This window comes from Haemaphysalis longicornis, unplaced genomic scaffold, assembly GCF_048455015.1.
Source record: "Haemaphysalis longicornis isolate Haplotype H1 unplaced genomic scaffold, Haemaphysalis longicornis Haplotype H1 scaffold_4, whole genome shotgun sequence".
Taxonomy (NCBI): domain Eukaryota; kingdom Metazoa; phylum Arthropoda; class Arachnida; order Ixodida; family Ixodidae; genus Haemaphysalis; species Haemaphysalis longicornis.
Genome location: NW_027526361.1, coordinates 99,075,242 through 99,100,652, shown reverse-complemented (window position 1 = coordinate 99,100,652; position 25,411 = coordinate 99,075,242). Strand labels below are relative to the sequence as shown.

The 25,411-nt window shown below is 46.2% G+C and overlaps 2 protein-coding genes across 3 annotated transcripts in view; both read right to left on the bottom strand.

Moving 5' to 3' along the window:
* The window catches only part of LOC144179152 (FAST kinase domain-containing protein 4), a 32,918-nt gene that overhangs the window by 6,889 nt on the left and 618 nt on the right, over positions 1-25,411 (bottom strand). For both annotated transcript variants that reach the window (XM_077707396.1, XM_077707395.1), the window contains exons 2-7: positions 18,089-18,227; positions 15,126-15,422; positions 14,225-14,518; positions 8,282-8,462; positions 6,015-6,293; positions 3,156-3,274 (exon numbers count right to left, since the gene is read on the bottom strand). In XM_077707396.1, coding sequence (XP_077563522.1) covers positions 3,156-3,274; positions 6,015-6,293; positions 8,282-8,462; positions 14,225-14,518; positions 15,126-15,422; positions 18,089-18,196 — 1,278 coding nt within the window. In that variant the 5' untranslated portion in view covers positions 18,197-18,227. The remainder of the gene's footprint in view (positions 1-3,155; positions 3,275-6,014; positions 6,294-8,281; positions 8,463-14,224; positions 14,519-15,125; positions 15,423-18,088; positions 18,228-25,411) is intronic.
* On the bottom strand, positions 23,290-25,402 carry LOC144179154 (unconventional prefoldin RPB5 interactor-like). The gene has a single exon (XM_077707397.1). The coding sequence runs from the start codon at positions 24,982-24,984 to the stop codon at positions 23,953-23,955; it is 1,032 nt and encodes a 343-aa protein (XP_077563523.1). The 5' UTR covers positions 24,985-25,402; the 3' UTR covers positions 23,290-23,952.

Genomic DNA, 25,411 nt, shown 5'->3' with positions numbered 1-25,411 from the left:
TACCACCCATCACGGTCTTCGCCGCCCTGTCTCACTCCTCTCCTGATGAATTGAACGCAGGTTTGTCCAACGCATTTCAAATTTCCCGCCTTTGCAGTGCTTGTGTGCCCCCTGCCTGAAACAGTGCCAGTGGGAGATTTTTAAGTTGTTTTTTTTTTGTGCTTGCTTTTCATTGTGCAGAAGCCGGCGTCTCACTGTGCAGTTTGGAACGCGTCATTTTTTTCTTGCACTGCCCCTTTTTTACTGCTTACTATCACAAAAACCAACCCAACGAGCGTTCCTAACTAGATGAACGCGGGGGCTGCCAGTTAATTACATGTATTTTGCCTCAATTGTACCTGCAGTTTTCTTTGCACTATACGATGAGGAGATGTACGACAAGCGCCAGCGGTTCACGAGTTTCGAGCGGTTATGACTATAAAAACCGCTTGTTTCTCAGAGCTTGTGTGGGACGCCGTGACGACGGTACGCTGTGGGGGGAGCTACGATAAGGCGAGCCCCTAAAGTGCTCTGCACTTAAAACACTTATTTCAGACTGCCTGAAGCGTTTATAGTCCCACCAATACATGAAGCCAACGTAGAAGCATCTGTCGCATGTCTTTGAATAATTTACCTATGAAAGCTCATCTTGGCATCTCCACAAAGAGTTTTGCAAGCTTGTCTCCACACACGCCGCTCTTTGCTGGCATGCACAGCATTTAGTGCTCTCCTAGGGGATCCAAAGGCAATACAAAAGTTTGCAGTGAAAAGCATCAGTCCACATCATCTGAATTTCTCAATTAAAAAATTAAAAAAACATTGTTGATTTTTTTTAATTTTCGAAATGCAATTTATTTTAATTCAAAAGTGATCATAGCTACCATATCAGGCATATAGGTCGAGATTCCTTACCAAAAAAGTTGCCGAAAAGTCACCTCTCGACCTATATAGCAGTCACTGGCGTACTGTTAGGTGCCGCCTGGCAACCAGGCAGCCCATTGAGCTCATCCAAACCACAAAGGCACCATCGCCACCACCATCAACTAGACTCGCTGCCACCTTTGGTTTGTTGCTTCTCTTCTCTGCATCTTCTCTAGCTGTCAGTGAACGTGTGCGTGCAATTTTCTTGTTGCCAAAAATGAGTTTAGGCACTTGGTGCCAGTTCGCCGCAGCATTTAAAAAATAAGTTAGGAAGTATGCCAAAGCCAAGAGAAACATGTCAGCCTTGTGCCAGTTCGGCGTCACCAAAAAAAAATGTACTCTACTTGCGTAACATAAGCTGAATAGGCTGCTCGGTATGCAATGCTCGGAAAACGTCGTTTCGTGGCTGCTGCTCTGTGCACCTGGAACTTACGTAGAAGGTGGCAGCTTTTGTCCGCGAGCGTCGTACAACGTCTCTACACATAGATACCCCAAGACGCTTGCTGACCGCCTGGACAGAGTGGCTCTCGCCACGGACTGCACACATGGTTTTGTGAGTGTTTAAGAAGTGCAGCATAAGCAATTCCTTATACTGCACCGACTACGACTTGCTGTGTGGGAGACAGCCGGCCAGAAGCACTTGTCCAACAACATTTCAGACAGCCCTAACAAGTATATATTTTTTATACTTTTAATTATACTTAAATTTTTTCTATATTAGATATTATAGTATTATAATTATAATTATAGTAATTATATTTTTGCATTTTTTTGGCTACAAGGTAAGGGGGTCGACCTATATTCCAGATCGACCTATATTCTGCCTTATACGGTAGTATCGCCCCCTTGTTTGGTGACAACCACCACATTATACTGGGGTCATTTCGCCCACATTGCACAAAAGTGACGATTCTTGCTGTCAACTTCTTCAAAGAGAACAACTGTGGAAAGTCAACGAAATATTTTAATTGAAAACAAAAAAAAAACTATAAACGAATTAAACTGAAGAGCTGTCGTTGGGAACATCACCATGACTCCCAGACAGCACATAGTGCAGATTGGTTAGAATAGTTTTGCGACAGCTCCGAGTATGCCCGTTTGCTTCAGTCCTTGCTTTGTTTCCACCTAAAGCCCTGCCCGCAGCCCAAAGCTAACTACTTATGACGGAGTAAATCAATGCCTATAATACCTGTGCTACACGAGCGTTTGAAAGGACATTTCAGTCGAATGACCTTCCAAATTTCAAATGCCATTCGAACAGGAAGGAGTTCTGCCGATTTGCAATTGAAAGATTCCGCGTTCGCCCGCCACGTATTGATGTGGCTACTGCTGCGCTGTTTCGTTATTGACTATAATTTAATTGTAAAGTTAAAATGAGCAAAAAACAGTTGATAGCGATAAAATTGATAACGATCTACAAGCGCGCACAAAACAAGTGCTGACAGCCAGTTTTTTTTTTCTTTTTTTTTCGAAGCACCGGTGTCAAGAGTACCAAGTTATCAAGGTAGCGATCGTAGAGCAAGTGATAGTAAACAAAAACAAGGGAGAAATTACGAAGCTTGTGCACCTTAAACCCCAATGTTTACTCGTAAATAATTGTTTTTGTAATTACGGAATGCAGAAACTGCTCCCGAGAGTACGACCGTTCGAGCTTCGAAGGCCTTTGAGAATTTCACAGGTCGGATGTCGTCCTCCTTCGACTCAAATGGCATTTCAGTTAAATGCCTTTGAAAAACGTCGTGTAGCAGCTCAAAGGTGCCATTTGAGTCAAATAACATTCGACTCAAAGGCCTTCGAAACGCTCGTGTAGCACTGGTATTAGTTATATAGTTCATATCAATTCCTGTGATGCCCATAAACACACACAAAAAGAGAACTCTAGAAGACTCCCAGATTTAAGCGTTACGCCTGTATATTCCCCCTCATTTGAAAAAAAAAAAAAAAAGCGTCTATGTTTTTGCTTAGCTTCGCATTATCAACCAAAACTTACATTTCCTAATATTTCCTCAATGCAAATGTAATTTACTGCAAAAAGAGTTTAATCGATGCACTGTGGACCTTTATCGGAAGAAGGATGTAAGGATTTGAAAAAAAAAAAGAAGATACCAGATCACAGTCTGTCACAGAAATAGGTTAGATTACAAAGGATTAGTGGTAGCACACCCACTGAGATGCTTCATGCGTGCGGATTGCGCAGGCAGTTGAGGATTGTAGTGAATGGCAAGGTTCCAACTCAGTAAAACCCGGTCTCTCACCTCCACAATGGAGTCGACGACGTCTTTTGGGAATGAAGGCCCTTCCGGGAACTCCAGGTCACTCACTGCAATCACGTTGAGCAGCTTCTGCCTCGCAGGGACGGCAACTGATGCATCCTCTTGTGACCCAAGGAGGAGAGGAGAATGCAGCGCGCTCATTACAATCCAAGAACGATTTCAAAGCAACTAGTTGTAATAACAAAGTTGTCCACCTGAAGCCTGAATGTGCCGAAGCATAGCTTTGCAAATAACTACAAGCTGGCAAAGCTTGTAGATATACGCCAGAGTTACTCAATATAGACAGTTGCGAAACTCCGCTTCAGTATCCGGGCGGCGCTAGCCCCCCCCACTCCGTGGAAGCTGAGGGGCAAGTCGACGCGCGCGGCACCTAGGAGATGAAAACGGAACTTTGCTAAACTATTATTATTCAAAATTCTTTTGTAAAATAAAGATTGCTTTCTAAATTAAAACACAATAATTACGTAAAATTTACTTGTGTTTTTGCGGCTTTTCTTTTTATGACTTACGGCAGCAGCCGCAAGCACTTGAGTACTGCTTCAACGTTCTGCCGACAGACGACAGGCTAGTCAACTTGCCCCGTGCTTGCCCCGGCGCAGGGGGGCAACCGAAGACCGGCTTTCGATACATGGGGCCTATGGGGAGTTTCGCAACTGTCTATATCCAGTAACTCTGGATATACGCAACCTCGATAGTGTGGCTTTTTAGCAACTTCAGCAGCTGGGCTGTTTAGAAGCAGGTTACAATGGTGAAACTAAAATTTCATAAAAAATGGGGGGGGGGCAAAGGCGACAGTGGTAAGATGTACAAACATCACATCAGCATGATGATGATTATTATTTTTATTCAAGGTCTTATGACACAAGGCCGACAAGGGAGAAGAGCACCATAAAAATAGCACTTCCAGCTTCTGCAAGCAGCAACTTCACCATGTAATATCCGTTCCATAAATACTTTCTCTCTCAACTTGTTGTGATAGTGGCTTTTTTGTTGTTTCCGTAATTCTGTTCAAATCTTTTCTACTTCCGCCCAGCTTTGCTTTAAAGGCACGCTGAAGGCAACCAGCAAGTTGGTTTCAAATTAAAGTCTGACCTTCCCACAGCCTTTCTGGCATCGATTCGTGGCCAAAAGATGCCTTAATTGCTGACAAAATCACTAATCAAACGCTGAGCAAATGTGACGCAAACAGCGACTGCAGACGCTGTTTGCACCACGACAAACCAGAAGCAAGTGAGGCAGCAGCGATGTATAGCAGTATAGAAGCAACCGAATACAACACTACCACGTGCCGAGTGGTTTGGTCCGTTTCAATCAAATCAGTCGTGCTTCCCTGAACTCCCACGTCCTTTCCAGCTCTGGAACACTAAGCAAAATGTGCTTCATGGGACCCATGATCAGTACTCAGAGTTTTTTTTGGAAGGAGAAAAAAAAAAAAAAAAAAAAAGAACAATGAAAAGGTTTTTTTGAGGCCTTGCAAATGTCGGCGCTCGTGCATAGCTCACACGCTTCCTCAAAAAGCGGTGCCGTCGCCCCATCCAGCAGCAGCCATAAAAGACGTTGAGCAAGCCAGATGTTTTAACCACTTCCAGTGCAAGTTTCACGGGATAGCCAGTGGCGGCGGCACCTGCCTTCCCGCTTTTGCTGTTTTCTACCTTATTTTATAAAAAGCTGCGCATAAGAGTAGTACATTCATGTTCTCGGTGAGCTAATCTATTGATATAAAGTAACTTGTATTTTGACTTCAGTCTCCCTTTAGCAACTACCTTCCGAACTGCCCAAATCTCCTAAAAACTGGTGCGTTTTTTTTTTCTGTCCTTTTACCTTTTCATAGCACGGTCCAGGTATGCGGCTCTACTTGCGGCATGTGGCACTGTGTATGTGGCACTGTGGAACAGATAGCTGACAGTATTTCAATGCAAGGATAATCAATTTCCTGCCTCCTTTCATCGCAAATGACATTGAGATAGCTCTTGGTTTCCCGTGCCACACTTTTCCTTCGCTGCTCTTGGAATTCTGACAAAACATTGAAATATTGTCAGGAAGCAAATGAATAATAGTAGCGAGATTCTATATCACAATATCGATACTTAAAGTGTTCTTAACCCCTTTCGAGGTTTATTCGAGAACTCAACTGTGTCAAAATTGGTGCCGATTTATAATTATTTGGCCTGAGCCAGATTGACATCAATAAATAAACATGAAAATAACAAACCTTCTGAGAACCAATAAACACAGCTTACACGTCCTGGAGCCTTTTTTCATTCCTTCGGATGTATCTAACCCATTTTGAGCAAGACACACATGCACAATTACATTTTCACATTCCAAGATTAAAAGGATGAACAGTGATGCTGTGGAGTGTTTGACCTCAGTTGACGCATCTATGCACAAAACAAAACGTGCTTGTAATTTGTGATTGAGCATACTTCCCAGTCAATTAGCTGAATAAAGCTTAAAGGACCAGAACTCCTTCTAGGGTATAAATCTAAGGTTGTCCTTTTCCCTCCCATAGAAGCCCCTATATTGACAGCAGATGGGAATTCCACAATATTTGCAACTTCCCTGTGAATTGTGCGAAAAATTATAGAAAGTGGATGAAACTCGGTGTAACGATAGAACTGGTGTTTCTTTGCGAGCTCGACAACCGGGTAAAAATAGCCAAGCAGACTCAAGCACCTTGTACCAAAACCACCTAACAACGAAGAGTGAGGGGGAATGGCTCCCCAGAAAGGGAAGCACGAGCGCAGATGAGAGAAGCGAGCAACTCTCAAGCACCACAAGACTCTTCTGCCACACGCAACACCGGTACTCAGCCACGGCCAGCGATGAAACGACCCTCACCCAGCAGGGGCCGATAGAAGTGCGGCTGCAGCACCGAGTCCAGCTGGCTCTGTTGCACCCTGCCAAGCAGAGCGAGCGACCAGACGACGTCGAGCCAGATGGCCGGTGCGTCAGCGAAGCGGTCCTCTCGGAGCTCTTCTAGGAGCACGGGGAACAGCTCGTCGGCGCACTCGGGCACGTACTGGAGCCTGGCCAGGGCCAGCACGCACGCCGTCAGGTCGGCCGGGCGGCAGGATGACCGATGCGCCACCAGCCAGCTGGCGCACGTCTCCAGGAGCTCTGCACAAAGTGCCCGCACCAGGCTTGCGTACACCACACCTTGTACGCACCCGCTTCCCCCCTGCCCCTACCACTTTGTGCATGTACAGAATATGCAAAGCCCTTAGCACCATCAGATGTTTCCCCAATGTCACATCTTACCTCACCTCCCTTCGGGGGTGACCTCGACAATGAAGGAGCTGCAACGTAGTATCAGCAACCCCTGCACTTTTCACTACACTGCTCAGCTCCATTTCAGTGCCACCATTGCAATCCCTTTGTGCTAACATTTTGATGGTCACGTGCATGCATGCACGACCGCAGTATAAACAACCAACTTTTTTGCTTTAACAAGTGAACAGTCATTAAAAAGTTGAATAACAGAGGGTTTTTGAATGGCCCAGACAGTGATTAGTAATTAATCATCGAATCACCTTTGCTGCCACCGCTCAGTTTGTACACTGAATGGCACTAACAAAGAAGATGGTAAACACACCACTATGACAACCTGCCTCTTTCACTGGGACAAAAGTGGTAGTAGGAAAAATAGTGACATACGATTGGTCTCCTAAATGCTCCACTGCCTTCCACTAGCTGGGCATTGTGCACATTGCTGTTCTAGAGAATGGTGTACCGTGCAGTAAGCTTCCTCACTCGCACCTCCAATAATATCAAATTGGGATATGTTCTGAGCAATTTCACTGAATCTTGCTGGAGCGCACTCCTGCACAGACAAGAATCAGCTTGTACTGACACCTCAGTTACAATGATGTGTCTGTACTCTTAAAATTTGTGCCATACCACAAAAGTACAGCATTCTTGGGAGCGCAGAATAGTCTGTTTACAATTCTGCGAACTATCCTCCCCCATCTAAGGGTTTGTTGCAATTATGTTTCTTTTTCTTGTTTGATTCTTGGAATACTGTAACCAGTTGGGGCGCGTAAAGTGCCTGAGATGGCAAGCATTCATTGGCCGATGTGACTGGAGCAATTACTCTTCTGAGGGGGATTTTTGTATGAATGGGTGATAATCTTCCAATCCCACTTCAATTCAAAATCAGCATGGTACTACATATAACGAAGCATCATGCGATTAAGAAGAGGCAGATATCTTCTTGGGCTTGGAGCCTGAGAAAGCTGTCATATCTGTCTGGTTAGCAGTCCAAAGAGAAAGTACGCAAAGTACAGGGTGTTACGACAATAATTGGAACACTAATTTTTTTCCCTGAGCGAACCGCTGCTCGGAGTGAAGCGGACGATGGCGATTCACGCTCCTTCCACGGCAGCAAGAAGCCAGCAGATGATCAGAAAATGTGAAAGCAGGTGAGGAAACAAACCAACGTTTATTGGCAACGACAAAACGTGGGAATATTTTATTATGATTGGTATCAGCTGTTACGGAAGTATTTGTGATCGTCGTAAACTAGGGACGAAAGAGATTTTCTGATCGTCTGCTACACCATTTGGCTTCTTTCTACCATGAATCCCAAATGTGCATTTCGCTCTGCATACCCCAGGTGGCACCGTCATTCCATGATCAGCTTGCGCTGGCTCGCACGTCCAAATTGGCCGCCATTTTCCCATAGGTGAAAATCGTTTTTATTTATTTTAAGAATAAACAGGTAAGTATTATCATTGTTCCTGGTGTCAAACAAAATAGACCACAAAATGCGACCTTCGTTTGAAGGGTGAGTGCGAACCGAGCTGTGGTTCACTCGGGAAAACATTTTAAAGAGTTCCAATTAACGTCGCAACACCCTGTATGTCACCATAATTTTTATCATCATTTTTGTTATCCAACTACTTTTTAGAGGTGTGACCAGATAACAAAAAACATCAAAACCAACCACCATGCCAGCAAGTTAAAAAAAACTGGTAAGGAAGGTTCAATGCCTTGCGAAATGTGCCACAGCAGTGCCCATAGCATTCTCAATTCCTTGGCCTTTCAGTGGGCATGAACGTGCACACTCGTGAAAAGTTCCGCAACCATTCCTTCAAGAGGAGGCTCACCAGGGTGCCTCCAGGACAGCTGGCCCACCCCGGTGAGACAGGCGGACACCAGGGAGACCTTGGTGTCGTCCGAGAGTTGCTCCACGAAGGCCTCGGACAGCTGCTGGAGCACCGCCGGCTCGGGGAAGCTCAGTGAGTGCAAGGAGTGCAGCAGGCTCACTATCTCCTTCAGCGAGGCACCCTGCACACACAATCGAGCAGCTGTGGGCATCAGTTGCTCGCTTGTTTTTTTTTTTTTTTTTAACAAAAAAAGGAAACAAGCAAAGGGACGTATTGAAGTGCAGCAAAGACGAGGACAGGAACACAGAAGACGACACACAGAGCGCTAACTTCCAACTTTAATGACACAAGAACCCCCAACCACCACCACATAGGCTGATAAAGCCAACATGCCTCATTTGAACTAACCAGGATGTAGTCAATATCCTGTCCTCGTCTTTGCTGCGCTTCAATATGTCGCTATGTACCAACTCGCCCAAACCAATACTCTGCCAAGCATAGGGGTCATGCAGACAAAATACGTTTGTTTTATCCAAAAGATTTCGTGTTCTACAGTGCCCCGAGCAGTTGTCCGGCAGTAAACGATGCTGTATTCACTGAGAAATTATTCAATTTAAGTTAAAACTTTGATTTTCCTGGAAAATCATGTGTTTTCATGACATCTGCCATGAAGTCATGAGGGACAGTATTTAAACGAGCTTCTAGTGCTTCATTAAGCTCTGCAGCCTTGCTTGCCGTCAATCCTGCCAGTGGCGCTACCATAGTCAGCGGTGGACCGTTGTCCGCCATTGCTTTGTTTTTGACCGTATTTGCTCCTGGCTTGTTTTGTTATGGTAGAAAGTAATCGTTTCGTGAAACATTGTGTATGGTCGACAAACAGGGTCACGTAAGACGTCGCTTACGCCAGTCGGCCAGCGTCATGTAAGACAACTCCAAAGCGGTGGGCTGCTGTGCAGCTGAAAAAAAATTACACCATCTTCCTGTAGGGGAACACTGAGTAGTATGCGAAGCAGCCATGGGGTCGACTGAAGTTCCCATTAGTTTTCAGTTCGTCGTTTCCGTTGACGTTCAGCTTCGCGTGCCTTCGCGCTTTCGCGTGCCTTCGCTGCGGCCAGAGAGTCGTGGGATCGAAACCGGGCGCCGCCTAACTATTTCATTTTATAGTGGACTGCGCTGACGTAAGCCTGAACGCTGACGGGGCTGAAGAGACGTGCATGCGCAGTAGAGTGCGGACGGCGGACAACGACAACGAGGAAGGGAGGGAGGGACACAGCCCCGAGCATGAGATGGGTGCATTGTTTTCTCCCGTGGAGAGCCGCCACTTCCGGTTCGGGAGCTCTCCTGGCCTCCCGTACGCCGTCGGCTTTCACGCGCATGTGTGCTTGTTGTTTATCTGTTCCCACCGGGAAAAAAAAGCTCATGCATCGGGAATTCCATAAACAACAATGATTAACCCTACTAGGGGTTTATCTGACAGGTAAGCACCCCGTGACAAATAAACAACATGCACACATGCGCCTGACAGCCACCGGAGCACGCAGGCGTATGGGAGGGCAGGAGGGATCTCGAACTGGAAGTGGCGATAGCAGAGGACGTACCCGTGAGCCTTTGCGCTTTTTACCGGTCACCTATTCTTACTGCTGTAAAATGAGGCAATCTTTCGAATGAACCAAACTCGTGTTTTGTCTGCGTGGCCCCTTTAAGGTGAAAAGCCTCGAGTGCTTCATTGTGCAAAGAACCAGCATTGCAGTCTGGTATTCAAAATACATTCACAGGGACACGAAGCTAGATCTGACGCGAGCAGCGAAATACTTTTGCTTTAGTGATATGCATTTAATGTACTTTTGTTTTTGGCTCTCTCTCCCTCACTTTTTAGGGAGTTTCTGCTTCAACGCAAGCGGCCATACACATTTGCTTCGGTAGTAAGCTTGAAATTTGTAAGCTGGTTTTCCCACAATGTATTTTTCTGCGCACGCGTGGATGCTGCATAATTGTAGATAATAGCCATAGAGGCTTTGCTTAATTAAGAAGGCACAGAAGGCTCTTAAAGAAATGAAAAGGCCAGTGTATTATGCAATATATGGTAATGTGAGAGGTAATGCATCCCATCACAATTAAAAAGCCCAAGCGTCCACAAAAAGCAAGAATAGAACGTAACGAGTCAGCTGTGCAGAACTGTCCTGCACAGGGGCGGATCCAGGCTTTTTCTGAGAGGGGGGTCAGCTCCTATCAGTGATGATGATGATGATGAGCAGGAGGAGGAAAAGGAGGAGGAGCCTCGTTTATTCACTGAAATTTCGGGAAAGCAAAAACACAAGGAATACAACAAGTCATCAATTCACCTTTTTCTGCGATCTGAGTGGTCATCTTCTTGGAGGTTTAAATTCAAACATTAAGGGAGGGGTCAGGACATCCGGACCCCCCCCTCTGGATCTGCCAATGGTCCTGCACACCATGTCCTTTTCTGGTAGCGGAGCTTGTGAAACGACATATCAGGGCACAGCCCTTTGTTGCCCGTTACTGGGCTGAGCTGCGTCACCGTCGTTGTGACCGAGCGAGCGCTGGATGGACCGCCAAGTGAAAGAAAAAGTGAATGATGAAAGGAAGATAAGGAGAAGAGTGTCGCGAAATTGGGAGGGGAGGGCAGTTCGCCGTGGCGGTGCGAGCCAGCGCTCTCCGACAAGTGTGTGGTGGGGGATGGGAGGGGGCACTACGCTGTGCCGCTCGAGGCGCTCGACGGCACCACCGTTGGCGAAAATGGGACAGGGCCTGCACGTGACTATGATGTGCATTCACTTAAGACACAGTTCACGGTCCCTTCCTGAGACGCACTTCGTACCGCTGATGCAGAGGCTCATCATCGCTGCTGTCGAGAGAACCCACGAGTGAGTGCTGCCTCAGAGCACTGCTGCTGTGCCCAAATATCGCATTATGGAGTATCGTAATCGCCAGCCATTTTTCATAATGCTTTCACCTGAGTAGATGGCTTTCTGGAGTGCAGTTTTTAAATGCCCATTTGTGCAGTTAGTGGCGCTGGCATAACCAAGCAAATAGGGAGCACAGAGGGGGATAAATTAGAGAAAATGCCTGGTGGAGTAGGAAGGTATACAGTGGAAGCACGAGGAGAGAGGTAGAAGAGGAGAGTACAGCAAGAGTTTAGAGAGCAGCTGTCAAGCGCATCTTCATGCACTGAGCGGCGTCACCTTCATTGGTAAGGTATGTGGTGAACGCACCCACTGATACCATAATTGAAAACACAGGTCCATCTACGGCAGCTCAGAGATGATGGTAGAGTGCTTGCGCCCATAGAAACATGCATGCCTCAATATATGGCAAAATCAAGAGCTTTGCTGAAGTTTCATATTAGGAAGTGTCACAGCAATTGGTAAATTATTTATTTATTTATTTTTATAAAGCATAGCATCATTGGGAAATGGTGCAGCTTTGAGTTTTGATAGCTAAAATTGCCCATGTGACAGTGTTTTTAGAGGAGGTGGCATTGCAGGTGGCATTGCAGATGGCATTGCAGATCTGCAGATGGCATTGCAGATCTACCGCGCCTATCAAAATCGATCAATTTGATCGATACTTTTGGGAGCGCCTTTTCATAGCATTCCAGGCGTTTCTCGAACGAGTAAAGCTGTTCGGAGTTAGATCAGAAAATGGCCTTTCAAAATCAGTTTTGTTTTCATTTTTGCAATGGAAACGTGATTTTTGACACGTTTTGAATCACCTGGGTGTGGAAAAGGGGTGTGGTCATCGCGCGTCACATCTACCAACGAAGAATGCGTGCAACTTGTAATTACTCTGCACCAGCGCTTGTTTTTTGCTATCAGGGCGTGAATGGGGAACTAGCAAACGATTTTCAATTGTCAGGTTCGCGTTCTGACAGTAATAACCCCAGAAATCGGCTAAAAATGTCAAGCAGTGCCTGGTTGCAAAGCTACTTTATGATTTTAGGCAGTTTTATTGCCTTTGCGCACGTTGTTCTAAGTTCTGTGGTAGTTCTACTTACCCCAGGACCATTCGCAAACAGTTTACAACAGTTTCGGTTTCATTTCTGCATCGCGAAATTCATATTTAGCGCTACTACACAGTTACCCAACTTCAAGGCTACCTGCCATGGCGCCTGAAGCGTCCGCGACTGATCCTTGAACAAAGCACGGCGCTCCTGATTTCCCCCCACCCTAACCCGATTTCTGCGATAAGAACTTCAGATGCAAGTCAAAAGGTCACACCCAGTCGCCAGATATCTGTTCCGCCGAGGACAGCGCTTCAACCCGGCCTTACACTGCCAGCTGTTCGCCTTCCAGTTTCGTTTCCATGCGAGGGTATATCCGGGTGTCTAATGTTGCTGCTTAGTTGAACTGTCTATTCGGACGCAGTCTCTGATAAGTTTTTGTACTGTTTCATTTGAAAAATGTTAGGTGGCGCTGCAATAGAGGAGGCTCGTTGTGCTGATATTTTTCAGCGCGCAATTGCTACTCGGCCAAAGATCGCAGGGCACGATTCTAGCTCATCGTACCTCATTTTTGCGAGTAAGGCTACAATTGCGAGTAAGAAGATGATAATAAAGCTCAGCTTTATGTTTTGAGAGATAACTGACCGTGAACGACAATAAGCATCAGCCACGGCGTTCCGTTTTCAACTTCATGCATGTTTTTTTCCGCATCGCGTGCTTGTCCCAAATATTGTGCTCGCTGTAAATGCAAAGTCAGCCATTGACAAGATGTTTTTATGTTATGTGGGGGCAAATTGGTACCTTTGATAACGTCAAACCGCCAGATTTATTCCAGGGAACCACCCGAAATTGCACATTTTGAATTAGAGGTTGGGCTTCACCGCATGACACCAGCACCGTGCGTGCTAACATTTTTTTTTTTTATATCTGAAAAACTCTTCCGCGCAAGTCGACATTTTTTTTAGGGTGTGTTTTTGTTTTTGAAATGTTTCCCTACAAAATGTATATTCTAATTTTTTTCTACTACTGGAGGTTTGATATACACAACTCCTTTTTTATCATTTTTTTCGACAACTTGACAAAAATTTTGATTTTGATATTTTTTTCACAACTATGATATATGAAAACCTTTAAAAACTGGTGTTATTGGAAAGTCCGTTAAATCTGCATTTTGTGCTCCTGCAATTAGTGCCTAACCAATTTTTTAGCAGAAAAAAAAATGTTTTCTTGGACCCCTAAAAATTGGTCAATTTTCTGCGGTAGCGAAAGAGTTAATCGGTAGATGTGTTCGTGGGGACCTTTCTTGTTTAGCCCTTGTTTCTTGTGTTGAGAAAACTGTGCTGTCAATACCATGAAACCTTTACCGTTGTTTTACATACACACAGAACGTTTGCAATGGCTGTTAATGTTTCTCATCCTTGCCTTCTTAATGTTTCTCATCCTTGTCCTTCTACCCTTTGCAGCTCCTCCTCCCAATCAGGATGATTCTGGTGAAGATAGACCTGTAAATTGGGGATCTTTCGGTCTCCACTCTTTTTTAAACTTCTTGTGTGCAAATGTAAAATGATTTGTGGTTTTTGAGGTTCCAAACATAGACACCTACAAGGAGGATGCAACAAACCACCCCAAGCCCACTGGCGAAATTTGACGAACCAACATCCGAAAGCCAGGTTCTGCGAGAACCGTGACAGAAAACCCACGACCAAAGTGAAACCCGAAACCCAAGCTGCACCGTGGAGCGCCTGCGAGAGTCAAACCCAGATAGGCAAGAGCTTCGCCCTCACCCTCGAAAGGAAGCCTTTGGGTGGGGCACTCTGGATTGTGAACCTGAGCAACGAAGATGTATTCGCTGGTGCATGTGCGAATAATACAGCTTTCCATTATATTACCCGATGCTCTCATGTCGACCTCATTACTTTCGTAAATCAGGAATAGATAACACAGGATGCAGAAGAGAGCAGAGAGGAAGCGGCAGCGCTCACCCCGTGTCCCTTGGACAGGTAGAAGGTGGCCGCCTGGAGCAGGGGAGTTGGACGCAGCTTGAGCCGGGCCAAAGTGCGCACCAGGAGGCGCAGGTCTGCGTGGGACAGGCACCCCACCAGCTGGAGGGCCCGGTCTTGGACCTCGAGCACGAACCGGCGGTTGTCCCCACCCATGTACTCGGCCGTCTCCAGCAGCCAGACCAGGTCCGACATGGACTTGGCCTCCGACAGGCACCTTCGTATGGCCCCCTGGAGCTGCTCCACCACCTTTCGCTGAAGCTCCCCGCTCCCCTTCTGCGGCGCAGTGGGAAGGGGGAGTGCAACACTTCTCATAACCCCACTGGTGCCTTTGGAAGAGGGTCATAGGCATTTGGTCGATTACGCAGCTGTGCAAAGAATTACGGGGATAAAGTGGTTCGTACTGCACGTGCAGCAGCAGCTTGCACTGCTGTCTCCCCTTCCCAGTGCATGATCCCCCCGGCTCGCACTTGCGCCGACCACAACTCTGTTTTGTAGCACCGATTTTCTGTGCCTCACAACACGCGCACGTGAAACATACAGATGTAATGTTTTCCCCTTTAAAAAAACATGCACCTGGATGAAGCTGGTGCTTGACGTCACACTTGCAGCATTTGCTCGGTTCTAAAAAACCTCTGTCTGTGACGCAATCCTTCAGTGAAAACAGCGAAATCTAAGCATGTCACGAGCAAAGTTTGACAGATGTGTGTGTCTCAAGGCAACAATAAGACTTGTGTAAAAAAGAAACAATTACACTAGATTACAACAATTACAGGCTGCTTCAATTAGCAGTTCAGCCATCGCAGAGCAGCCAAACTGAAGGGATCTAGAATGCAGTTCCAGCATCTGTACACTCCCGTTCTCTTCACCTCTGGTCGCTCACCTGATGTTTCACATGAGCGGCGAGGCAGGCACAGAGGTTGTGGACTTCCATGCGCCGTGATCGCCAAAGGATGCTGTGCTGGAAGCACTCCACGAGGCGTGCGTCTGGATGCGGCGAACTCAGCAGCTGCCACAAGCACCTGACCACCACGCTGTTGGGAAGGCCCTTCTCTCTCCCCTTCAAGACTTTCTCACAGACAGTTTCAAAGTCCACATCCACCAACAGTTCCTCTCTTGATTCGGGCACTGTCGCCCCAACGGGGAACTGGACACCTTCCTTGGATGCTGCGGTGGCAGCCTGCAAAAAGGCACATGCTCGGCATCAGATTACAAATCTCCCTGCTCACTATTACGCAGGCAAACCTGCTCAATGGCAAGAAGTTAAACAGGGCAGAGAATGAACCCTTTCTTTATAATCAGTACCACAATTGATTTCCTGGTACCCAATTCAGTGTAATTTTTATGTAAACTCATACAATGAACTTATTTCCTTAATTTCTTCTATCCCTTGTGTCCAGTTCCGTACGCACTCTTATTCATTGCCACATAGACGTAGTATTAGTGTATTTAGGGAATACAGTAGTAGTGGCAAGACAGTCAGGCAGTGTGACACAACATTCGGAACAGTTCTTGAAAGTTAGGTTGCGTCATCTACCATGAGCACGCTACCATTTGTTGCAATGCTTCCCCTGCTTCAGACATCCAAACATTGCATGGATGAAGTGGTGTAATGCTACCCAGGCATTTGAAGCCTGCTGCGATTGGGTAGCTGCAATAAATATTCCCGCAGCGGCCATCATTACATGGCTTTCGCACGGCTGGAATGACACATTGCAATTAAATTTGGCACCATTTGGCCACATGGTGTGCAACACATGACGGTATTTGGGGTGCAGACAATATTAAACTCGAACATTTTCTGTTCACAGCTCACGCCAAGTAAGAAACTCATTCGTTCCGACAACCGTGTAATATTCTGCCCCAGCTTTCCCCGCCCCCTTTTAACCCCCTGCCTCCCAACCAAGCCAGCTACTCTCTCTATGCCTTCACCCGTCCTCAGAGATGTGTGAATAACCGAATACTTCACAAATATACTACTCGCTACTCAACCCCATTCGCAGCACAGTTTGGCTGCTTGAAGCCTTCGAATATTCAAATTTTACGAATAATAGACCACTAAAAGTTGGTCTATCACTGCATGGCACACTCCCTTGAGTTGGCTTATACACAATTTAAAAGGTCCACAAAAAAGTCTAACACGTGTAATCCTTGCGCAAACCATGTGTGTGCTAACTCGCATGTATGTTAGCTGAAGTGTAACGCTACATGCGCAAAATTTATAAACATAAGTTTCTTGTCAATATATTGGCGTAAGTGAAGAATTCAGGGTATTATTGTTGGATCGCAGTGAGGGTCATACCAGTCACTGGCATATGCCTCTTTTCAATGACTGGAAGGGCCAGTCAAATATATATACTTCCTGTACTTGCAGCACGTGAAAAACTTGCATTTCTTCAAGGCAATGAATGATAAATTTTTGCACCCCTACTCTGCCATTTTGAGTTTTATTTCTAATTTTCGGTACCATTTTCTTATCAAGCACCACTGCATGAGCACTCCGATGTGTTCAATTCCCGAGACTAAGTTATCTTTTTCTTTTCTGTAGCTATGTCTGGGAAGCTCTATGCACATGAAACCAAAGATATTCGTATTCAAAACTATTCAATTCGCAGACAGCTTTTACTAGTGGTATTCGATTCGCAGTCCCAAATTTGCCCCTTGCACACCTCCAATTTTTATACATTTGGACTAGGGCACAAGAACTGAACTTTTCTTGTGCCACATGCACTGACATAACACTTGATAAGACCCCTGCCACCATACATGGTAAATTTGAAATAGGGAACACAAAAACAGGTTTGAAACAGTACTGGAGGCAAGTGCATGGGCACCGTCACAAGGTTACCAGAAAAACTGTGGTTGATGCCTCTGTCATAGGAGTCGGTAAAACACGACAGTGAAATGTGCAGCGAAATCTGCAGCTGAGCATGACTTGCAGGTCGGTCGCTGTCTTGTGGGTGTGCTTGGTGAGCGACGTCCTGCTGGCGGGTTGCTTCGGCAAAGGTATACTGGCGCCATTTCCGTGACGGTTATGACGTCAGTCAAATCTTGGCGTATACCAGCATAAAACACCTTCGTGTTAAAATATAAAACCCAAAAACAAACAACCCTAATTATAACGTACTCTGTAGTACTAAAGGTTGCTTCCCCACACGAAGGCCCTGTGTGCAGGGGTGCACCTTTTGCAGGCAGCTTGATTTGTTGAACTGGCGTCAGTTCCGTGACAGATATGACGTCATTGAAATCTTTGTGGGAATAAAACACTTTTGTGTAAAAATTACCTGCACAAAAAATTACCTGGCTTGCACTGGACATGTAGTGTCAAAATTTCCCTTTGCATCTGCATCTGCTCACCGGAAATCGCTGCTGATTAAGAATTTCATCTTTGCATCGATGAAGAGAAAACCATTCCACTCGTTTCTGGCCAGGCCAATGCTGCAAAAGCAGCCTGTGCGGGTGAAAGCCGATTCTCACTCCATTACAGGATATTCACGCACATGGTCGGTGATCAGGGGCAAAGAAAGACAGGCTATAAAGTGCAACATTCACCAAAAAGAGCTAGCGATACCGCTGCAACTGCACCGTAATGTTTCGTGGTAGTGGTTTTGGTTGGCGGCCGCAAATAGCAGAAAGATCCTGCGACGTCATAAAGACCCGGCGAGAAAACGGCTGGTGAATTTTCACCACTTCATCTGTTTTCCATATTATCTAGATTATTTGTTTGAAGGCTGGAATGAAATTTTGTATCATAGCAATCAGCATAAAACCGTCTTTACGATGGACCGAACCTATATTTTGTTTTCCTGTTCTTAAGGTCGGTCATGAAAGAGACACAAATACAACCTGAATGAGCTGTGAGCTTGCTGCAGCCCTGCAGTGCAAAACCGCCCGGCCAAACCGGGCTGCCAGCATTGAAGAGCCCCGAAGAGCCGCCATGGATGCTGGAAACATAGCTGCTGTGCTCTAGCTGACTTCCATGGGCCTGTTTGTGGAACAAGGTTTGCACCAGTCAGATCCTCTACTCATATAGAGACAGTGAAAAATGTACAGTGAAAGCCTAAATCAGTGGCACTGAGGTATATTTCTCTTTTACGTAATAAAATATTTCAAAGATACTTTTTCAAGTACAGTTAAAAATAAAAAAGAATAGAACAGAGGTACTGAAACAAGATTGCATCAAAAATAAGGCATTCTGCAACCACATATTACTGCAAACTGTGCACAATGTACTGCAAGTCAAACACAAGGCTGAAATCACTAACAGAATAATTCTTCCCGCTTTTTGCTTGCCACTTCGTCAGCTTATTTTTGACAATAAATGTAAGAAGGCATCTATGTTTGGTAGAATATCAAAACAAAATGACGTGTGAAAGCACTTCTCTAACAAGATATGAATACCCATTCTTGAAATGTATTTTGGTGCCTGAATGCCGTCACACAAAAGTATCTTTAGGATATTATCATGATAATTCTCAGCCTTGAAACATAGGGGCACTAAATTACATGCCCAGAGATTATATATCTGCAAACACCAATTTTTGCACCACACAACACTTAATACCTTTTCAATAAATGTTTAATAATCGAGCATCAGGTGCTTATTTTAGAACGCCCGCCCTGTAGAGGCCATCCCTAGTCCAAGATTGCCTGGCCACAGCTGGTTGGCCGAGCCCTCTTCACCCGTATTGTTGGGCCTTAAGGTTACAGTTGGTCAGGCATGCCATCCACTGCTCGTAGGAAATGGCAGTCTTGGGAGGGATGTCGGGTGTTTGTTGGCAATCCCATACCTGATGGTATAGGGTGCCGAGTGAACGGCAGAACGGTAAAACTTGAAGGTAGGGTACTACATGACGTGGAGGAGGGTGCTATGAGGTATGTGTTAGTCGTAGCTCGTGATAGGTTGGTGGCTTCATCTTTTGTATATTTCACGTGCAGCGATAGGTACTTTCTTTGTTCTTGACGGCAATTTGGCAAGATGTCAGCGTAGTTGAGGAGCAGTTCTGTCTTGAGCAGCAGGCAAGGTTTTCCCCTCTTCTGTAACGGCCCCGTGTGTATGTGCACAAGCAGCAGCACGTGCTGCGTCACAACCTGCAAGGTATTCGTATCCAGGTATTCAGACTACTAGTGTTTCGGGGAAACTGGGGATAGCATTGAGTGTCTTGTGCATGATCTTGGATATCCATCCACGGAGGTAACAGCGTCAGGCTGCTTTGGAGTTGATTAGCATGGTGATTAGCATGGCATGTTCTCCTGTCATGGTGGCTAGAGCTATTGCTGTTCCTGCAGTGGCTTCCGTGGAGGTAGTGCAGATGGACGGAGAGTTCAATTCTCGTCCGTCGGTGGTGGTTACCCAGCTGACGTATGCTGGCTGATGCTGGCATAGGAGCACATCGGCATACCTTGCTGCCGGGTTGCAGACGATTTGGAGAGCATGGCTTGAGCTCTAGCCAAGCATGCGGCCTTGTTATAAACTGGAGGCACGTTTTTTGTTTTTGGTGTTGACGGCTTGCAGGGCGTGCAGGGCTCTTCGTGTTACCTCGAGGGTGATGTTGCAGATCCATATCTCTGCAGGGTAGCTCTTCCAGTGGGCGTTAGTTTAAAACTAAGACAGACCACTTGGGAGGTGTGATGCATGTCCTGTATCCCATGTGGTATGGATTACTAACTCCTGTAGTTTTTTTTATGGAAGTGCTGAGGGTTATCGTAGGGTGATTTTGTATGCGCTTCTCCAGGCGTTGGTCAGCACTTTGTCCCACTTTGAGACAGTGTCACTACTCGAGCCACGTTCACAGCAACTGAGGTAGCAGCACAAGCTCCCCAAGTAGCAGTCGCACAACAACACATCAACGTGCATTCTCCCTCACAAATAAAGCTGCAAAAACACTAGGAACTTACGAATACAAGAACAGAAGGATATTGCTGCACTTTTATGATCAGTTTTGTACTCAGCATTAAGCATTTGACTTGGTAGACCTTGGAGGCCACTTAAAAAAAAGAAACTGGCTGCAAAAATTTATTCACGTCGTTTTCAAGGACCATTTAGGACATACGGCATATCTTGCCCAAAATGGGCTCTAAAACAGATGTTCAGGCATTGAGCTTGACTAGTTGGTTACTCGTATAGTCAAGCATCACTAGTGCTGGCAACACATAAACAAGAGCAACTGAACTTTTGCAACAGGACAGAATCAAAATCACAAAGGGAGCGTAAAATGCAGTAATAAACACAGCCAATTAAACAAAACAAAGAATGCACTTTTACACCTCAGGTACTAAACTTCCTATATTGGAGATGATATACATGTCATGCTGACAGGCCTCTGTGAGGCTCCGAAATGACTTGGGTATAAACGAGTACCACTCCATAAGCTTATCACTGCACCCGGGCGCTCGCACGGTGGCAGCCCGCCAGCATCATTTTACTCGAGAGTCACCAAACTTATCACCCCATGATGAAAGGAGTGCCAATTTTTCATGCTTCCTTTGGAAAGGGGAGGCATGGCCCCAATGCTTCATTGCACCTCAACGATGTCACTTGCCTCTTGGCAGAGAGGCCCCTCCCTACTACTGCAGTGCTGCAGGCTTCAGCCTCAGCCCTTAGGAGCTTTGCCCTGTACAAAGTCAGTCTGTGCAATAAAGCACAGCTTATTAAAAAAGAAAAAAGGCGGCAATTTTAAATAGAAAAAGAAAATGGGAAATGCTAATTTGTGATTTTCGTTTTGTGTGTAAACGTGCAATAGGTATTTGGCTCAGGTGTCCAAGGCCGCATGATCTAAAGGTTGTGCAGCCTGCTATTTGCAATACCTTTTTCTGGGCCTTTTATGTACTGCGATCCAAGACACATAGCCCCTATGTTAGGTGTCTTGCCTGTGTTGCGGTGTCTTAGTAAGTAAGCCACTGTTCACGAACGTCCAATCCCAGCTACAATTTTTTTCTGACAAATACACGAAATGAAAATGCCCGTGTGCAATTTTTTGATGCGCAGCCCTCTATTAGTGTGCCCCTAATAAGCAGGTGCAGCTTTGCTGCACTAGAATGCAACTTTTGAGACTTAGTTGATGTTTTGGCCATGGTACGTAGCCATAACTTGGCTTTGTTAAAGCTGAGGCAGATTTAGCTAATAGTACCAACCGACCTATCAACGGTAGGCACACTTACAAGTTTTAATTGGCAGGAAATCTGGTTTGGTGTGAGCAATGAAATCGCCTAAGTGTCAGCGTCCCGATGTTGCCGCCACTTTTCTGCTAACCATCAATGTTGATTGATTGACTGTGGGGTTTACGCGCCAAACCTACACCTGTGTTATGAAGCATGCCGTAGTGGCGGGCTCCCTCGGTCCACCACCTGGAGATCTTTAACGTGTGCTAAAATCTTGACCCGCAGGAGTTTTCGCATTTCACCTCCATTAGAATAACCATCAGTGTTGCAGTACATAGCAGACCACCACCGTAAATGTGTAGGTGGTAAGCATTCGGCAGTCACGCAAAAGATCCTCGGATTGACTCTAACCTACCGCATTTGAAACACAAAAAAGCTCATGCGCAAGGCTTGTAGTCCAAACTAACCTTCAGTTCCCTGTTGCAATCTGCAATCAAAGTTGATCCTCAAACATTCTCTATAGCAAGCCTCATAGTCTAAGTAAGGTCAGGTCTATTAGGCCCCACGTAGAATTATTTTTTCCTGATGAAGCAGGCACGCATGTTAAAAGCCGGTTTTTTTTTTCAGGTAAAAAAAGCTATAAAGGCAGAAAACTTGTTTGGTTCATTAACCCCACAGCGCCCAGCACATCAAATTTGATACACGGTGTTTCAGACACTGGAAAGTGACGATTAATCGCATTAAGCCAAGATTAAATCCCAGAGTATCATTTTTGATACCCTGATGAAGTTTTCTCGTGTGAGTGGTTAGAAAGGTGCTGGCAATGGCCATCTGGCAGCTAAAAAAAAATGACCGCACCCAGGAGCTCGCACGATGGCATCCCACCGTGCGAGCCCATCAGAAAATTCATTGCCAGCATATCAGAAAGCCTGAATGCCACAGGACGGCTGACAAGTCATCCTTCTCCTTCTGTGAAGATGAAAGTCTCGCCCAGTCAGCCCAGAGATGACGTTCAAGGAGACGGGGGGTGGGTATCTTTCACTTGTGACGAGCAAGTGACTTTGATGCAGAAGCTGTGTACCAAGTGCTAGCACACTTAGCACAGTTGTGTTTGCGAAATCGAACGCCACTCTCCACCTGAACATGCAACGCAACTGCTTCTTCGAATACCACACGGCAAATTTCTGCAGCTGGCAAGGAGATAGCAGAAGAGCCCACTGTATCATATATGATACGTTTTGTCCATTTTTTACTGGTTTGAAATTTCATTTTGGTTTTTGAATGTATAATGTCACATAAGCCCTAAGTGAAGGTAGACACGTTTCTGGAGTTAAAAGCACAGGCTTGCATTGATAACAACAGTACCAAATTTATTGCAAACTTTGAGAAAATAATGTAGATATTAAGGAAAACAGATGAAGCAGTAACAACTTTCCACAACTTTCTGGTTAGGTGGTCAGGTCTTTACGACATCACAACACCTTGCTTGTGCAATTGGTGGCCAGTGACCAAAGGCACTGCCATGAAAAATAACTGTGCAATATTAGTGGTGCCTCTAGTTCCCCCTGATCGTATCCCTTGAATGCTAGCCTGCTGTTAACCTAATGATAACTATGCTTTTAGCATTCACTCCATTGCATCCCTGCTGACGTCATGTAGAACGAGACTTGCAAGTTTGTTAATATTACTTGCATTGTTTCCGAGCACGAGGATGCAGGTTCGATTCCTGGCCGCGGCGGCCGCATTTCTGATGGAGGCGGAAAGCAAGAATGCCCGTGTGTTCGAAATTTTGGCCCAGGTGGTCAAAATTAATCCGAGCCCTCCACTACAGCGCGCCTCATCGCCTGTGTTGCATTGGCGCGTTAAACCCTACAATCAATCAATCAATCACTTGCATTTTTTCAGCTAAAAATGTCTTTTGTGGCTGCAATGGAGAAGTGAGTTACCAAACGCTAATTGTTTCAAATTAAACAAGGTTGTATTTTGTCCTCGTGGGCCTTTCAACCTCACAGGTAGCCAACGGCTGCTTTTATAAGACTTTTTTCTTATTCATAAAACTTATGTTGCTTGGCTTTGCGGTATAATAGCAGGACAAGACTTATTTTCAGGTTTTGCCTCGTTTCAAACGATAAAATGAACGGTGCCATATAAAGACCTGAAAGCAGCAGTACACAAAAAGTACACAAAAGTACCAAAAAGCGCATGGTTTATATAACGCGTTAGAAAAGTACAGTAGTGCATCAGTAAGCTTACGCACAAATCCCAAATAAGTGCAATAACGAGATAAAATAGCACATTAGGATAGAAATAAGTCTCAGTACAAGAGCATGGCACATTGAGGAGTCTTTTGCTGGAGTCCCAGTCAAGGAGATAGTCACATAAGTACCCAAAAATATCCTGTTTTCACATTTTATGAAAGGCTGATCACAATGAAACATGCGATACTATATCGAACACCATGAAGTTGTAGTCCACATCACCACTTTTCAGTATCACGTGGTGATTTTTCTGCCCGTAGACTGGCAGAGTCACCGCACATTCTGTAAATATAGATCTTGCGACAACCCCACCAAAAACAAGCCTAACGTCCTCCAATGAATGGACTCAGGCTATTGCTTCGTAGACCTCCTAGACCTAAACAAGGACTTCGGTCTGCTCAGTGGCGCCGGTATTTCAATCTCATTAACGTCAATGTCCAAGGTCGACGAGCGTGCCGTAGACCTGCGCTCCACAACATTTCCCGTAAACGGATCATCCAAATTCTGTGCCGGCTTGCTAGCACGCACTTGCACCCTAGTGGGCGACAACGACGCTTTTGGCAGTATCGGCGGCTTCACGTCTGACGACGTGTTCTTCAGTATAGACTTCGCCGCACTGACCTCCGGCCCGCCAAACATGCGCAAGATATCGCCCGGGCTCAGCGTCGCCTCTGAGCTGCTGGAGACGGACGTTGACGACGACTCAGCTTCGCTCGTTGTGTACGAGAAGCTGATGCGGCCGCTGCTTTCGTCCCGCCAGCGGACCCTGCGGGACGCATCTTCGTGCGACGTGGTGTCGGCAGCCGCGGTCTCTCCGGACTTCCGCTCTTGGACCTCTAAGCGGTCCAGAAGCTCCCAGACATCGGCGTCGGGCCGCTGTTCTCCCGTGGTGTCCCTCTTGGACTTGTGGTATTCGCGCACGCTCTTGCGGTGCCTTTCCCGCCAGGCACGTTCCTCGGCGGGGTCGTAGGGCTCGCGAATGTCCGCGCAGCCGCTCTCGCGGTGCAGCTCGTCCGTGTACTTCATCCAGTTGGTGCGCTGTTCGCGCTCGGCGTTCAGACTGCGCGTCATTTGCCGGCAGTGGTCGGCGCGGCGCTGGGCGATCGCGAGCGCCTGGCTGGCCGATCTCTCGGCGAACCAGTTGTCGCCGAGCAGAACCAGCACCTCGTTCGTGTGCACGATGCGGCCGGGCATGAAGGCGAGCGAGTTAATGGGCACCATCACTTCGTGGCTCACGCGGTCGGGAAGAGTTCGCAGCCGCTCGCTGAGGGCCTCGTAGTCGCGCTCGTATTGCGCCCAACGCTGCAGCTTCGCGTCGCATGACTGCAGCCCCTTGATCTGCGCTTCGCGGAGCTTTTCCAGCTGTCCAGGATCCATTGCCATCGCTTTTGTGAGCAATGCCCCGATCTGCAAAGACGGAAGCAAGTCGATCTTCGACGCGAAATGTCCACTTGCTGCTTTTGCCCGCTCAGTCACAGGTAGAACGAGAAGACACGACAGACGTCACGATATGACCGCCGCACGGACACCGCAGCATGTCTGGACGCAAGTTCAACGTTTTTGTAGCACGGTGGCCACGTGGTAATATTCACAATACGAGGTCACGAATGAGTGGTTACATTCAATACGAATAAAACACGGCGTTCAAAACCCACATGGCTCCGATGCCTCCCGTAATCGTTATAAACATTCCGCATGCTGAGTACGCAACTTTCGCGAATACGTTGGCAGTAACCTCAAAAGGTTCTGTAATGCCTTAAATCCTGCGAATCTCTCTGGAACCAAAACAAATATGCTGCTACAAAAATTT